The sequence below is a fragment of the Daucus carota genome, chromosome 1 (genome assembly GCF_001625215.2).
Source record: "Daucus carota subsp. sativus chromosome 1, DH1 v3.0, whole genome shotgun sequence".
NCBI lineage: Eukaryota > Viridiplantae > Streptophyta > Magnoliopsida > Apiales > Apiaceae > Daucus > Daucus carota.
The window spans coordinates 6,169,947-6,184,864 of record NC_030381.2 but is presented as its reverse complement, the minus strand read 5'-3'; the positions used below and the strand labels follow the sequence as shown (position 1 = coordinate 6,184,864).

The 14,918-nt window shown below is 32.5% G+C and overlaps 1 protein-coding gene across 1 annotated transcript; it reads left to right on the top strand.

Annotated features, from left to right (window-relative positions):
- Positions 1–7,853: 7,853 nt before the first annotated feature.
- On the top strand, positions 7,854–8,384 carry LOC135149880 (two-component response regulator 24-like). Its single transcript, XM_064085723.1, has 2 exons — positions 7,854–8,084; positions 8,220–8,384. Exons 1-2 carry the CDS (start codon positions 7,854–7,856, stop codon positions 8,382–8,384), a joined length of 396 nt encoding a protein of 131 aa, XP_063941793.1.
- The last annotated feature ends 6,534 nt before the right edge of the window (positions 8,385–14,918 follow it).

The window sequence follows — 14,918 nt, the reverse complement described above, 5'->3', positions numbered from 1 at the left end:
AAAAGATACGTTTATTACATTTATTAAGTATTGACACATATCACTGACAAATTCAAAATCATTTGGTTCATCGAATTTTTATGTTTTTAATTTAATCTTATTTATATTTATTAGTTTTTTATTATTTATATATTTTCCTTTAAAAGTGCAATAATTCATATTTATTTTAAATATTCTTTTTCATAAATACAAATCAAAATTTAACTATTATACCCTAAATATACATATATAACTCTATAAAATTCGAGGCGCCTTTTTATGGTGGGCCCCTAAGCAACCGCTTAGTTGGCTTCACCGTTGAGCCGCCGATCCTGTTTACAGTTTTTTCCAGCTCAACACGTATTTTAAGTCGTATATAAAACATAGTTTTATAACTTATTTTTGCTTTTTTTTATATAATTTTAAACATCAAATTTTTATTGAGAAGAAAACGTTTTACGAGAGCATTAGAATGCGTGCGGAGCCCCGTCCCCCAATGTAAACAAATGAGGGGACCGAGGGAGTACATTTTTAAAAATATTTCCAAAAATTTCAAAATTACTATTTTTTAAATTTTATTTTTGAAAATAAGGTCGGCAACTTCTACAAGTGAAAATACAACTTTGATTTGATTTTTGAAAATATTGATTTATATACTAATTTCAGGTTGATTTTTGAAAATGATAGTATTATAACAGCAACAAGCCAACACAACTCAACCAAAACATACTCAAATTCTGAGATTGAGGCAGATGCAGCTGATATATTAATAAAACCTTATAAAAGGAAAAGTGGATGAATTTTCAGGGTCTGAGCTTCGATTTCCACAGAGCTAGAAACTTGTACATGATGTATATAATGGAGTGTCTTGGCAGGCAATCGCAAGCAGAGATGAGCAGTTGAAGTGGTTGAATTGGCTCAAAAGCCTATACACTGACCGAGCTCCTTTTGTTTCAAAGAACCCAAGGGCTACATGAGCAGTTGAAGTGGTTGAATTCTATGCTATTATTAGAGCATTGGATCATTGGCAACATTATCTTTTGCATAAAGAGTTCATTCTCTTTTCTGATCATGAGGCCCTGGAGTATATCAACTCCCAGCAGAAGCTAAGTGCTCGGCATGCCAAATGGGTTGAATTTCTTCAGTCATTTACCTTTGCTATTAAACACAAATCTGGTGTTCTGAACAAAGTAGCTGATGCTTTAAGTCGAAGAAGATCGTTGATATCCACCATGCAAGTAAAGGTGCTGGGATTTGATATTCTAAAGGAGTTGTACAAAGATGATCCTAGTTTTGGTCAGATTTGGGAACATTCTGCCAATAGGCCAATTCGTGACTTTGTTATTCAAGATAGTTTTCTTTTCAAAAATAATCGTCTTTGCATTCCGACTTGTTCTTTGAGGGAAGCTGTAATCTTTGAAGCTCATGAAGGAGGACTTGCTGGACATTTTGGTAGAGATAAAACTCTTGCCCTTGTGCAAGAAATTTTTTATTGGCCAAGGATGGAACGTGATGTAAAACGCCATGTTGAACGATGTCGAACTTGCCATATTGCAAAAAGCCATTCTCAAAATACTGGATTATACACCCCACTTCCTGTTCCTCTTGCACCTTGGGAAGACGTGAGTTTAGATTTTGCGGTGGGATTGCCAAGAACTCAACGAAGCAAAGATGCTATAATGGTAGTAGTTGATCGATTTTAAAAAATGGCTCACTTTGTGCCATGTTCTAAAACACTAGATGCTTCTAATGTGGCTGATTTATATTTCAGAGAGATTGTGAAACTCTATGGTGTTCCAAAGACAATAACTTCAGATCGTGACACAAACTTTACAGGTCACTTTTGGCGTACATTATGGAAGAAGTTGGGAACTCATCTGCAATTTAGTTCGTCGCATCATCCACAAACTGACGGACAAACTGAAGTTGTTAATAGAAGTCTCGGAAATCTATTGAGAAGTTTAGTTGGTAACAATCCTCGCCAATGGGATCTGACATTAGCTCAAGCTGAGTTTGCATACAATCGATCAACAAGCCAGACAACGGGGAAAAGTCCTTTTGAAGTTGTATATGGTCAGAATCCTTCTAGTCCATTAGACTTGGCTCCCTTACCAGCTACTAATAATTTCAGCGGAGATGCAGTTGATAGAGCTGATCATATCAAGAAACTACATGAGCAGGTCAGATTAAAAATAGTAAAGCAGAATGAGAAATACAAGAAGCAAGCAAACAAGTTTAGAAAGCCAGCTGTCTACAAAGAGGGTGATCTGGTATGGATTCATCAGCGTAAGGAACGTTTTCCTAGAGGAAGACCCGGAAAGTTAAGTCCTAGAGCTGATGGACCATTCAAAGTACTTCAAAGAATTGGTGAAAATGCTTACAAGATTGAACTTCCTGGTAACTATGGTGTGTCTGCTATGTTTAATGTGTCTGATCTCTCACGTTACATAGATGAGAACAATAAAGACTCGAGGACGAGTCCTTTTCAACCCGGGGAGAATGACGCAGAAAAATCAGAATTCTGAGAATATTTTGAGTCTGATTTGATGAATAAACTGATTTAATCTAGGAAGTTCTGGATGCATTGTGATATACCGTTGGAAAGGTATAAAAGTCTAGTTTTCAGAAAATTTTACGGATCTAAAAAATACATTTCCTACAAGAAGTTATCCCATTTTTAGTCAGAGGTGGTCAGACTGCCCAAAGGTACATTCTGAGTTGAGCTATTTGCATTCAAATTAGTTTCTTGTGTTCTTAATTATTTCCAAGACTAGTTCATGTATTGGCAAGTCCCTAAAAAATGATATCAGTTATATCTTTTAGTATTCCAAGTCTAGAATGTCAAAAGATTGGTACTTATTTCAAGTACAATGCATCTACCTATGGCAGAAGGGATGTTTCTGGCCAAGTATATAAGGACTATTCCAATTATGTAACTAGTATTCTGAAGTTGAAAATACAAATCCAATATTTCTTTGAGTAGAAAGAATATTGATCTCATACTCTTATCCCTTGGTTGGATTCCCTTGGGTGGCGAGTTTACTCTTATCTCTAGGGTGGATTCCTTAGAGTGGCGAGTGTTAATCCAATTCTCCAGTTACTTATTGTTGTTTCCGGTATCAGAAATAAAAAGCTATTTTCACTTGCATTTCAAGATCTTAAAATATGGGAAAATTGCTCAAAATATCATCTATATTTTTAAAAGTATTTTCAAAAATACCGAAACTTATATTCAAAATTACTATCTTTTCAATTTTATTTTTAAATATTAGGTCGACGACTTCTACAAATGAAAATACAATTTTGATTTAACTTTTTTTTAAAAAGCTGATTTATATATTAATTTCAGTTGATTTTTGAAAATGATAGTATTATAACAGCAACAAGCCAACACAACTCAACCAAAACATACTCAAATTCTGAGATTAAGGCAGATGCAGCTGAGATATTAATAATAACACCTTATAAAAGGAAAAGTGGATGAATTTTCAGGGTCTGAGCTTCAATTTCCACAGAGCTAGAAACTTGTACTATATGTATATAATGGAGTGTCTTGGCAGGCAATCGCAAGCAGAGATGAGCAGTTGAAGTGGTTGAATTGGCTCAAAAGCCTATACACTGACCGAGCTCCTTTTGTTTCAAAGAACCCAAGGGCTACGTACGTATATAAACTACAATGATCTTGACTTGGGGATTGCAAGCTTAATTCGTATATTTTATATGAGAAATTGCGCATACAGATAGGAAATATTGCATGCTATAACTTATAATCCTAGAAATTTCAAAAGTAATCGACTGCATGTAAGCCTATAAAATGGAAATTCCTCAGTTGCTATTTTCATCCTCTCAGCTATCTGTCTATCATGCTCACAAGATCATCCGTGTAAAGTTATTGTCTCTCTTGTAGATTTTGTGCATATGCATGCATGCACTTTGAAGTTAAAACTATTTCTTACTATTGCATGCCATTCATTTATGTATTTTAATCACTTCTCTTGTTCTTTCTTTTGCTGATCACTGAAAGTATGGCTTCTGAAGGCGGCAGTACTTCAATGAGTGCTTAAAATCTGCACTTTTTGTTGATGATAATATGTATGAAGCTGGAAAAGGGTATTTCGATCGTATTATTTTACAGATATGGAAATGCCTCTAATTAATGGTATCCAGGTTGTTTTTTAAAATTATTCTATAAATCCACAATCCTATACTATATATGTGCATGATTGAACAACATTACATTTACCTAATTTGCAAATATTACTTATAAATTTGGACTTGTACAATTATATTTAAACTCACATGCGGTTTCTTTTTAGGCCACTGAGGAGTTATGGCTATGAGAGTAGACTGCAAGTGATTGGAGTGTCATCTTGCGATGATGAAAACCTAATTTGCCTCTTGAAAGAATTGGCAGTGCTTTAATACTTCTATTAGTTAATGGAGTTCTCAATTTTAGGCATGCTTTTCTTTTTCCTCAGGAAGCGTGCTTTTTTTCTTTTAAATGTTACTGATCAATAAAGTTATTTAATACGGAGTATTATTTTTATAAAACTTATTAGACGTGTTTCCTGTTTAGATAGCCTACTTAAATTATTTGGTACAATTTTTATTTTTTTTCAAAAGATCACACTTGCGTTAAATCAAATCAAAGGCAAGTACTATACATCAGAGAGAAAGTCAGGAGCAATATCGCTCCATTCTCGTAGGTATGACATAATTAGAATTTCTAGCCAGAAAGTTTGGAGCAATATCGCTCCATTCTCGTAGGTCCGATATAAAATGAGATTTTCAGCTAGCGAATGTGTATGATATAAAATGAGAAACTCTAGCTAACAAATGAGCTAATGCATTCGCACATTGATGCGAATCTGCAGTATTACTTCATCAAAATGCTTAGTCAGTTCAACACAGTCTCTATTCTCTAACTGAAAAAATAAAAATAATATTATCTTCCGTGCGTCCACATAAAGCTTAGAGTCCGTCATAAATACACAACTCACATATCCATCTCTCTCTCTTTGTCCAAGAAAGAGCTTCTTCCGCTTCTCTCGGTGGCCTCAACAATGCAACTTGTTAATAATTTGCTCGTGAAAGAGAGGTACAATTTCGGCTTATGCCTTAAAAACCAAAGAAGTTATACCAGTACAAGTCAATCACCTTTCTTTTATCTTTAAAATTCACAATATTTTTTTTAAAAAAATATCTGAATACATCTATATTTTTAATTAAATTAAATGCATTAAAAATGTCTCAAACTTAGATCCTAACACTATATTATTAAAAAGTTAATGGATCTCTTTAAATAATAATATAAAGTTAAAATTACCGTGATGGAAACTTAAAGGGTACGGTACTTTATAACATCTTATGAATCAAAATTTTTAACTAGGCAAAACTGTAAGTTGAAAATGAATATTAGTACAAATCCTTGTAGATAGATTTTTATTTAATAGAAACAAATGTATATATAATATTAAAGGATCCAAAATATGTAAACCTTTTTCCAAAATAAAACATCTAGACTCTCACTCTCAACAAAACCTTGATTATTCTAGAGATGTGGCTAACTCCTCGAATCCTAATTCATAGACAACCACAAACTCCATGAATAAGTCTCAAAACCCTAATGCTACAAACAAATCCAATAATAAAATAAATCCTCATTCTCGACCGGTAACCATTGGTCTCCTAGTCTAATAATATTTCTTTAGCCCCCTCTAGAAAATGTGGAAGGTGGATCCTTGTCAAAGTGTCAAAATATATACATAAAGTAATCCTCTCTGCATGTAGGCAAACATGCCTCCCTTTTTAATTATGTGAATCCTCTCAAGATTTCATTCTCCTAAGACTCTACCAAATCATGTTTTTGATGCACCCGATTTACGCATATAGATACTCCACATGCTTGGTAATACTCGATGTGCATGTAGACAATAATATTGCATATATACCAAGATTATTGTACGTGCAGCACGAGCTGGTTTAATTTCTCAATACTTGATGGCAGTAGATATGTCTGTTTTAGGATTGAGCTTTTGTTGCTTTTGGAGAAGGGAAATACATAAAATTAAACACATGCTAAAGAACTACAATATTATGTAAACATTCTTTTCGAGAAACTCTAACAAAAAGCATACTGATCTTTACTCCATACTAAAAAAACATTTAAACACATTCGAAAAAAAAATATTAAAAGGCATTCAAACACTATCTTGTTTAATATTATTCTGGCCAAGAATAAGATTTCCACGTGCATCAAAAAATTATATGTAATATATAATGATAAATTTATGTGTTAATATATTTACATGTATTTGAATAAGTAGTTGTATATTAATTTGAATGTCCCCAATTTTTTACATTACTATCTTAAAAATAGAGATATTATTTTCAAATATTGTGTAGGCACCAAAATTTATAGGGTCGGTACGTTCTGGGGTCTATACTAATTCCCTTTTTGCTGGATATGAGACAGTTTTGTACTTTAGTTAGAGTTGGTGCAAAGGAGACTGATACTAGGCTTGAGAGCGTAGAAAATGTATTTAATAATTCGTCTACAGACTTTCATGGAAGGAAATTTTAGTGAATTTTGACACACACATATAATTTTACTTTTTGGATGAATAGTGTCACAAAAGTCTATGTAAAATAAATAATATTGTAATTTTTAACTTTATTTTTTAAAGTTTGGATATATTTTATGTTATTCATTTCCTTGAAAAATCTATCTTAAACATATGTCATTATAATTTTTAAACTAATATTATAATATTAGTTTAAACATGAATTGAAATTATAAATTAAAAAATATATAACATTAACAAGACCTCTTATGTGAGAAATGTTTGTTCATGATACATGTTGGATATCCATGACATGAGAATCTAATCTTCACGCAAAATTCGAAAATCTTATGACCGGTAAATAAAATATCTACTTGTTAAAATAATTGCCTCATACATATTGGATATCCATGATATGTGAATTTAATATTCACACAAAATTTAAAAATCTCTTATGACTGGTAAATAAAATATCATTTTCTTAAACTGTTTAGTTAAATATGACATCATTGTGGTGGAAATATAATAATAAAATTGATATGATATTGGTCCTGCATAAATCAAGATAAAGTAATACTACTCCTATAACAAAGATATAACATCAATCAACAAAATAAAGATATAATAAACTCAAATATATTCATAAAAGAGATAACAAAATAAAGATTCAACAAACCGATTACATACCTGTCATAAAAATTTACGCCCTCATATAAAAGTAAATCAACCTACGTGCAATATTTACTTATAGGAAAATGCTAAGTATCCAAAATTGTTAACAATTCTTCTTCTATACTCATAAATTGCTCAATTAAAATAAGTTATCTCCAGATTATTTGGGGGAAAAAAATTGGAACAAAATTTGGGTAACATTACTCTTTACTTAGTTATAAGAGGAGCACTCTATTTATAAAATCCAAAGATTTAGAATCTTTTATCATATCTTATTATCTCTGGATTTATTAAATAAATATCAATAAAATCTACAAAATCGAATATTTGAAAAGTAATTTATTTGTGTAATAATTGATTATAATCTCACAAAATCCAAGATAATCTCCAAAAGCCTATAAAATCGAAACTTTGTTGTTATATTTTTCATCATCTCAGCTATTTGTATTCTAGATCAACAAATCAACAGGGCAAGTGAATATGGAGTACCTGAATGTTTAGTATTTTCATTCCTATGCAGCTGATATATGTTTATATTTATATGTATATATATAGATATATATTTAATTGTTGTTATTGTTTTTAATTATGTATTCAACCTCTCTTCTTTTTAATTTTGTTGAACAGATTATCTAAAGCATGGCCTCCCCACTTGGTAGTTCCATGACTTCTGCTAAAAGACAATCGGCCCTTGTTGTTGATGATGATCCAGTAACTAGAATTATAACCAGAGGTCTTTTAAATTATTTTGGTTTTGAAGTTTCAACACTCAATGATGGCATAGAAGTAGTTAATATGTATGAAGCTGGGAAAGGGCATTTCGATCTTATAATTACAGATATGGAAATGCCGGTGATGAATGGTATTGAGGTTAGTTCTGCATATTATTCTATAAATTCTTTAATATTTCTGATATAAAGTTTGTGTGTGTATATATGTGTGTGTGTATGGATTTCTGCACATTCTTTCTAAACATCTAATTGGCTGTCTATTATTTGATTTCAGGCCACTAAAAAGTTACGAAGCCTAGGAGTGGGATGTAAGATAATTGGAGTTTCATCTTGTGATGATGAAACCTCAAGACATCATTTCATGGAGGCCGGTTTAGATCACCTCTTTTATAAGCCTTTGAATGTTACAAAACTCCAAAGCTGTTTGGAAAACAACTGAGGAATAGATTGAAAAAGCAGTGTTCTTTGCTAATAATAAACAATTGTGCTAAGCACATGTCATGAGCACAATACAAATAATTTTATTTTTATGTATTTTAAGTATGCTTTTCCTGTAGTACAAGAAATGCTATTTATAATAATATTATCATGAACTTAATATTTTTAATTGCATTTTGGATTGACTCAATTTTTACTTGATGTTTTCAATTACCAAATGAAATAAAATATATGTGTATAACTAAATCAGTTATATTTGGACAAATAATACAAGGTTGTAAACGTTTCTGATAAATTGCAAACATTTTAGCGACAGTTTGGAAACAATTTTACTAAATAAAATACAGAGTTTTAAATTATAATAAATTGAACAATATCTTAAAAACTAAAAAGGTATAAATATTTAAAATGTAATCACAATTTTAAATAGTTAAAAAGATTGCAGGCCACTTTAACATGTATGAGCCCGATTATCAACAAAATTTAACATTTGTATTTTAAAATTAAATATTTAAGACATGTATTGTATTATTAAGAAATATAGATTAAATAAAATTCACGTGATATAAGTATATGGATGATAAAAATTATAATTTATTTTTAAATATCGGGTAAAATTCACTCTGTATATAGTATTAATTATTTAGCATAATATATATATCTGTGACGACCCCTAATCCGCTTCCTGCGGATCTGGCTCATCACTAGCATTTGACATCAAAACAACACTGGCATAGATATTAATATTATACAATATCCGACTCTCGCCCCACAAGTCCAGGGTCGATCATCTAAGTTACATCCAAACTACTAATATGATTACATATAAACACGGTCAGGGACGTATCTACACTGGGGCAGTGGGGGTACTTGCCCCCAGTGCTTGGGGTTGCCCCCATGGTTTTGGTGTTGGTGTGTTAATGTATTTGTCTGGGTTCAACTCTTCTCAACTCCACCTTACTTTTTGCAACGCATTCAGCAGAAACACAATCCAAAACGAACTCTGCTCTCGCTCTTCTCTTTTGTCTCGCCACAAATTCTAATGCTCTCATAAGATATAATTTGATAAAATATTTTGAATTTTTTTCCTCTGAATATACATTTGTTATCTAATTTTTATATAAAAAGTAAAAATTTCGAGAAAAAAATTATGGAATGCATCTTAAAATGCGTGTCAAAAATGTAAAGAAATGAGAGGGACATGAGAGTATCTACATTGCCCCTATAGATTGCAAATCCTAGATACGTCCCTAACACGGTTGAAACCAAAAGAGAACAACTACAGCTCGAGTTGACACTGGAACCCTACTATCTGCCTTTACCAGATAGCAACTTTCATCTCTACCACGAATTTAATAAATTCGTGTTGACCAGCCGAACAAGAATTCTCCGAGTAGAAAGAACATTCTCCGAACAAACTCTTCTGGTTTATTAAGCAATCATTGTAAATCAGAAGATGTGAACAACAATACATCTTCTATTAGAAACGAATCTTTAACTAATCCATCAATCACTATTTACTAGAAGATGTGAACAATACATCTTCTATATGAAATAAATCTTTAACCATTCCCGAACGAAAGGAAGGGTAAATATTTAATCAAATCTCAGGTGTTCATCTCAAATGATTTAATAAACTTATGATGGAACGAAGGACGTAGTCAAGGTATTTAAAACATTATTTAATCAAACAATTAAAATAATTAAAACAACTTAAATAAAAATAGAGACAGTGAACTTGCCTCGGTCCCTAGCTTGACAAGATATTCTCCGATTTATAACTTGGCTCCGCTCTTTCGATATTAAATATTCTAAATCACGCAGTGATAGTGATTAGAATATTTGTTAGAAGTAAATTATCCCAAAAATATAGCTAATGATTTGATAACTAATATCCTAAGAGCATCTCCAACCATAGAGTACCCTTAGCTAAAATGTGAGTTGGCATACCATAATTAAAAATTATAGCCAACATCGTCAAAAAAGTACACTCCAACCACGCCCACCTGTTGTCTATAATTTTAGCCAACCTCCTATGGATGGCTAAATTTGTCGAACCTCTACAGGTCTGTAAGAAAATCTGTAGCAAGATTGCACATCATTTATTACCATATTGAACTGATATATTCTATTTTAACAATTTGAAATATTAATAACATACTACTTTTAAATTATAGCCAACCAAGATAGCCAATACCATTGAAGCAAAATGTGTTACAGGTTCAGCAAATTTTACATAAAGTCTTACAGGTCCAATTTAGCCAACGATTATAGCCAACGCCGTTGGAGATGCTCTAAGTCTGGTGAATTGATTATATCCTTTCAATCAAATTAGAGTATTTAATCATTTTATTAATTAAATTCCTAACCTTTCGACTTGTACCTTTTATTTGTACACTTACTTTGATTTTTAGTTGAAGTTTTGCTTTTGCATTTAAAATCTCACAACACTAGCGTACTTACCTTTTTGCAATATAATATCGGTAACTAAACTCCTAGAACCCAATTATAATTTTACTAATTCGCAAATCTCACTACATATTATTTTAATAATTTAAATGTAACATTATATCTCAAATTCAATTTAAAAGTTTATTATATATTACTGGTGGTTTGTATTTAATACCAAATTAACGATCAAACTCTTTCACTTTTCACATATTATTATTATCCCACATTGACTTAATATCTTGCCTAATTTTGTTATTCTTAACTAAATTGATTATTATTAACTAATTCTCGTTTTATATACTACCCCATCATTTTCGTATTTCTCAAATATTTTAACTACCCAATTTATTATTACCATTATCATTTTATTTTATTAAATAATTTCCACTGCGGAAATTACCACCCTGCCCCTGCAAAAATCCCCCCTCCCCCCCTTCGCTTCTTTCTTCTCCACGGCCTTTGCCGGCCCAAAGTCAGGCGGCGCCGCCGTACAGCTCCCCCCCCCCTCTCTCTCTCTCTCTCTCTCTCTCTCTCTCTCGGAACGGCGGCATCGTGGTCCAGCTTCCCTCCGGCGACCTCACGCACGCCGCCTCCCCACCCTGCCTACTGTGCTTTTTCGCCGGGAGTCGCCACTGGCGGTGGTGCCATGGCCAACTCCAGCCTTCCCCCTCTCAGCTTATCTCTTTTACATAATCAACAACCACAACCAACAATCAATTATTCAATTCACAAAATTTCCCCCAACTTTTGATAAGAAACCCTAGAGGTGATTTGGGAAAAACTAAATCAATCAAACTATATACCTAATGTAGATGTGATAGTATATGTTGATGTACGTGTTTGTTTATTTGGTTTATAAACTGAAACTCGGCATCCAACTTAGGAGGAAACTTTTCCATTTAAAACAATTAAATAATTTACTTATCACATGTCACCATCAATGAAATGCTTGATTTACAAAATTATCAAGACAAGACATAGGCAATTACCTTATTTCTCTTCTGGTTTCTATTTTCTGGCTTTCTAAAACTAGAACTTGCATTTCTAATCCCTATTTATAGTACTCCTTAATTGTGGTACAACCTATGTGCTCAAATCCAGTATGCAGTAATACCAGCTGCTGGTTTTGCTTTTAGTCGGTTTGTTATATATTTATTTTATTATATTATTATTTAACTAGCACGCAAATCAATATTTCGGTTTTAATTTATTCAGCTCCTTTTATTCCTGAATATTTCGATCTCCGCTTCATATTTAAAAATATTAAAATATTATACTGAAATTTAATAAAATAAATTGAATATATATATAAATATATATATGATGAAAAATAATTAAATGACTAACTATTCTATTATCTTCTAAATATTTCGTAATCTCACAAAATAGTTGGTACAAAATATTTATTCTGGCTACCTGTAATATTTATAAAATATACCCGGGTTGTAACAAAAATTATACTTCTATCAATTTATTTACGTAGCCAATATTAGAATCCTAATGGTACGAAAATGGATTTAGCTTGCTAGTCGGTATAAACAAACCTCGTACTAGCCAGAAATATTTTTGTACCCATATTTTATTAAATAATAATTTCACAATTACTTAAATAATAACTTCAACCGCATAAAATTAAATAACTAATTTATTTACGTACTTGAAATTTCTCGGTTGTTACATTCTTCCCTCCTTTAAAGGATTCCGACCTCGGAATCAGATTTGATGTTGAAACAACTCTGGATATTTCTCTTTCATGGTTTCTTCCTGTTCCCACGTGGCTTCTTCTACAGCTTGATTCCGCCAAATTACTTTAACCAATTTTACTTTCTTATTTCTTAATTCATGAAACTTAGAATCCACAATTTCAACAGGCTTCTCTTCATATGTTAAATAAGGCTGAAGGTTAATTGGCTCATAATTTAGAACATGCCGATCATCGGTCTTGTAAGCTTTCAGAAGAGATACATGAAATACGTCGTGAATCTGTTGTAAATCTGGAGGTAAAGCTAGCTGATAAGACACAACTCCAACTTTTCTTAAAATCTCGAATGGTCCGATATATCTTGGATTCAATTTGCTTCTCTTTACAAATTTGACTATTCCTTTCCAGGGTGATACTTTCAAGAGTACTTTTTCTCCAACTTAAAATGTCTTTTCTTTTCTTCCTAAGTCTGAATATTTCTTTTGTCGGTCTTGAGCTGCAACTAATCTTTTGTGTATCTTTTCAATTGATTGTGTAGTTTGCTGAATGAGTTCTGGTCCTAATAGCTTTTTCTCTCCCACTTCATCCCAAACAAGAGGTGATCTGCATTTTCTACCATATAAAGCTTCATAAGGGGCCATTCCTATCCTAGAATGATAGCTATTGTTGTAAGCAAACTCCACTAAAGGTATGTGATCATCCCAACTCCCTTTAAAATCCAAAGAACAAGCTCTTAACATATCTTCTATGGTTTGTATTGTTCTTTCACTTTGCCCATCCGTTTGTGGGTGATATGCAGTACTCAAATTAAGCTTAGTCCCAAAACACTCTTGAAAAGCTTGCCAAAATCTTGAAGTAAATCTTGCATCTCTGTCTGAAACAATTGACATTGGCACTCCATGTCTAGTCACGACCTCATTCATATATAGCTTTACTAATCTTTCCATTGTGTACTTTTCACTAATAGGAAGGAAATGTGCAGATTTTGTCAGCCTATCTACAATTACCCAGATAGCATCATGATTAGATCGAGTCTTTGGTAATCCGACTATAAAATCCATGGTGATGTGTTCCCATTTGCCTTCTGGAATTTCTAATGGCTGCAATAATCCACTTGGTCTCTGGTGCTCTGCTTTCACTTTTTGACAAGTCAGACATTTACTTACCCAATCAGCGATTTCTCTTTTCATGTTAGGCCACCAATAATTCTTCTTTAAATCCTGATACATCTTGGTGCTTCCTGGGTGTATAAAATACCTTGATTCGTGTGCTTCGCTTAGAATATCTCTTTTAAGATCTGTCATGTTAGGAATCCAAATCCTATTTGCAAATCTCCTAATTCCTTTATCATCCTTTACGCTTAAATACTCATCTCCTGACAACTCAAGACGCTTTTCCTCAATCATATATTCTTGACTCTTTTTGATTCTTTCTAACAGATCTGGTTGTATTATCATCTCAAATATCTTCCCATCTCTAGGGTCTGAACCCTTAACCTCTAAATTTAACTTTTCCAGCTCTCTAATCAAGTCTTTTGGTAAAGACATCGCATTGATTCTTTCCTTTCTACTTAAAGCATCAGCAACTACATTGGCTTTTCCTGAATGATAGTTAATTGTACAATCATAATCTTTGATCAATTCTAACCATCTTCTTTGTTTCATATTATGTTCCTTCTGAGTAAACAAATATTTCAAACTCTTATGATCAGTGTATATCTCACACTTCTCACCATAAAGATAATGTCGCCAGATCTTTAAGGCAAAAACTATAGCGGCTATTTCTATATCATGGGTAGGATATCTCAATTCGTATTCCTTAAGTTGCCTAAACGCGTACGCTATTACCTTTCCATGCTGCATCAAAACGCATCCTAAACCTTTATGAGACGCATCGCTGAAAATCACAAAATTTCCAGTTTCATCTGGTAAAGTTAGTACTGGAGCCATCGTGAGTCTTTTCTTCAATTCCTGAAAACTTTCTTCGCACTTAGGAGTCCATTCAAACTTTTCTTCTTTTCTGGTTAGCTTAGTCAAAGGGGTTGCAATCTTAGAGAAATCCTTTACCAATCTCCTATAATATCCAGCTAATCCGAGAAAACTTCTCACTTCTGTAGGGGTTCTAGGCCTTTCCCAATTTGATACTACCTCCACTTTTGCTGGGTCTACTGAGATTCCTTCTCTAGAAACTATATGACCTAAAAACTGTACTTGTTCCATTCAAAACTCACATTTTGAAAATTTTGCATACAACTTTTCTTTCCTTAGGGTCTCTAAAGTTATCCCAAGATGTTCCTCATGCTCTTCTTTAGTCTTAGAATATATTAAAATATCTTCGATGAAAACGATAACAAACTTATCCAGATATTTCTTGAACACTCTA

Bases quoted from the DNA above. Each gene is read 5' to 3' on its own strand.
- LOC135149880 (XM_064085723.1), top strand. From the start codon at position 7,854: ATGGCCTCCCCACTTGGTAGTTCCATGACTTCTGCTAAAAGACAATCG. The intron at 8,085-8,219 runs GTTAGTTCTGCA...ATTTGATTTCAG, and splicing joins CGGTGATGAATGGTATTGAG to GCCACTAAAAAGTTACGAAG.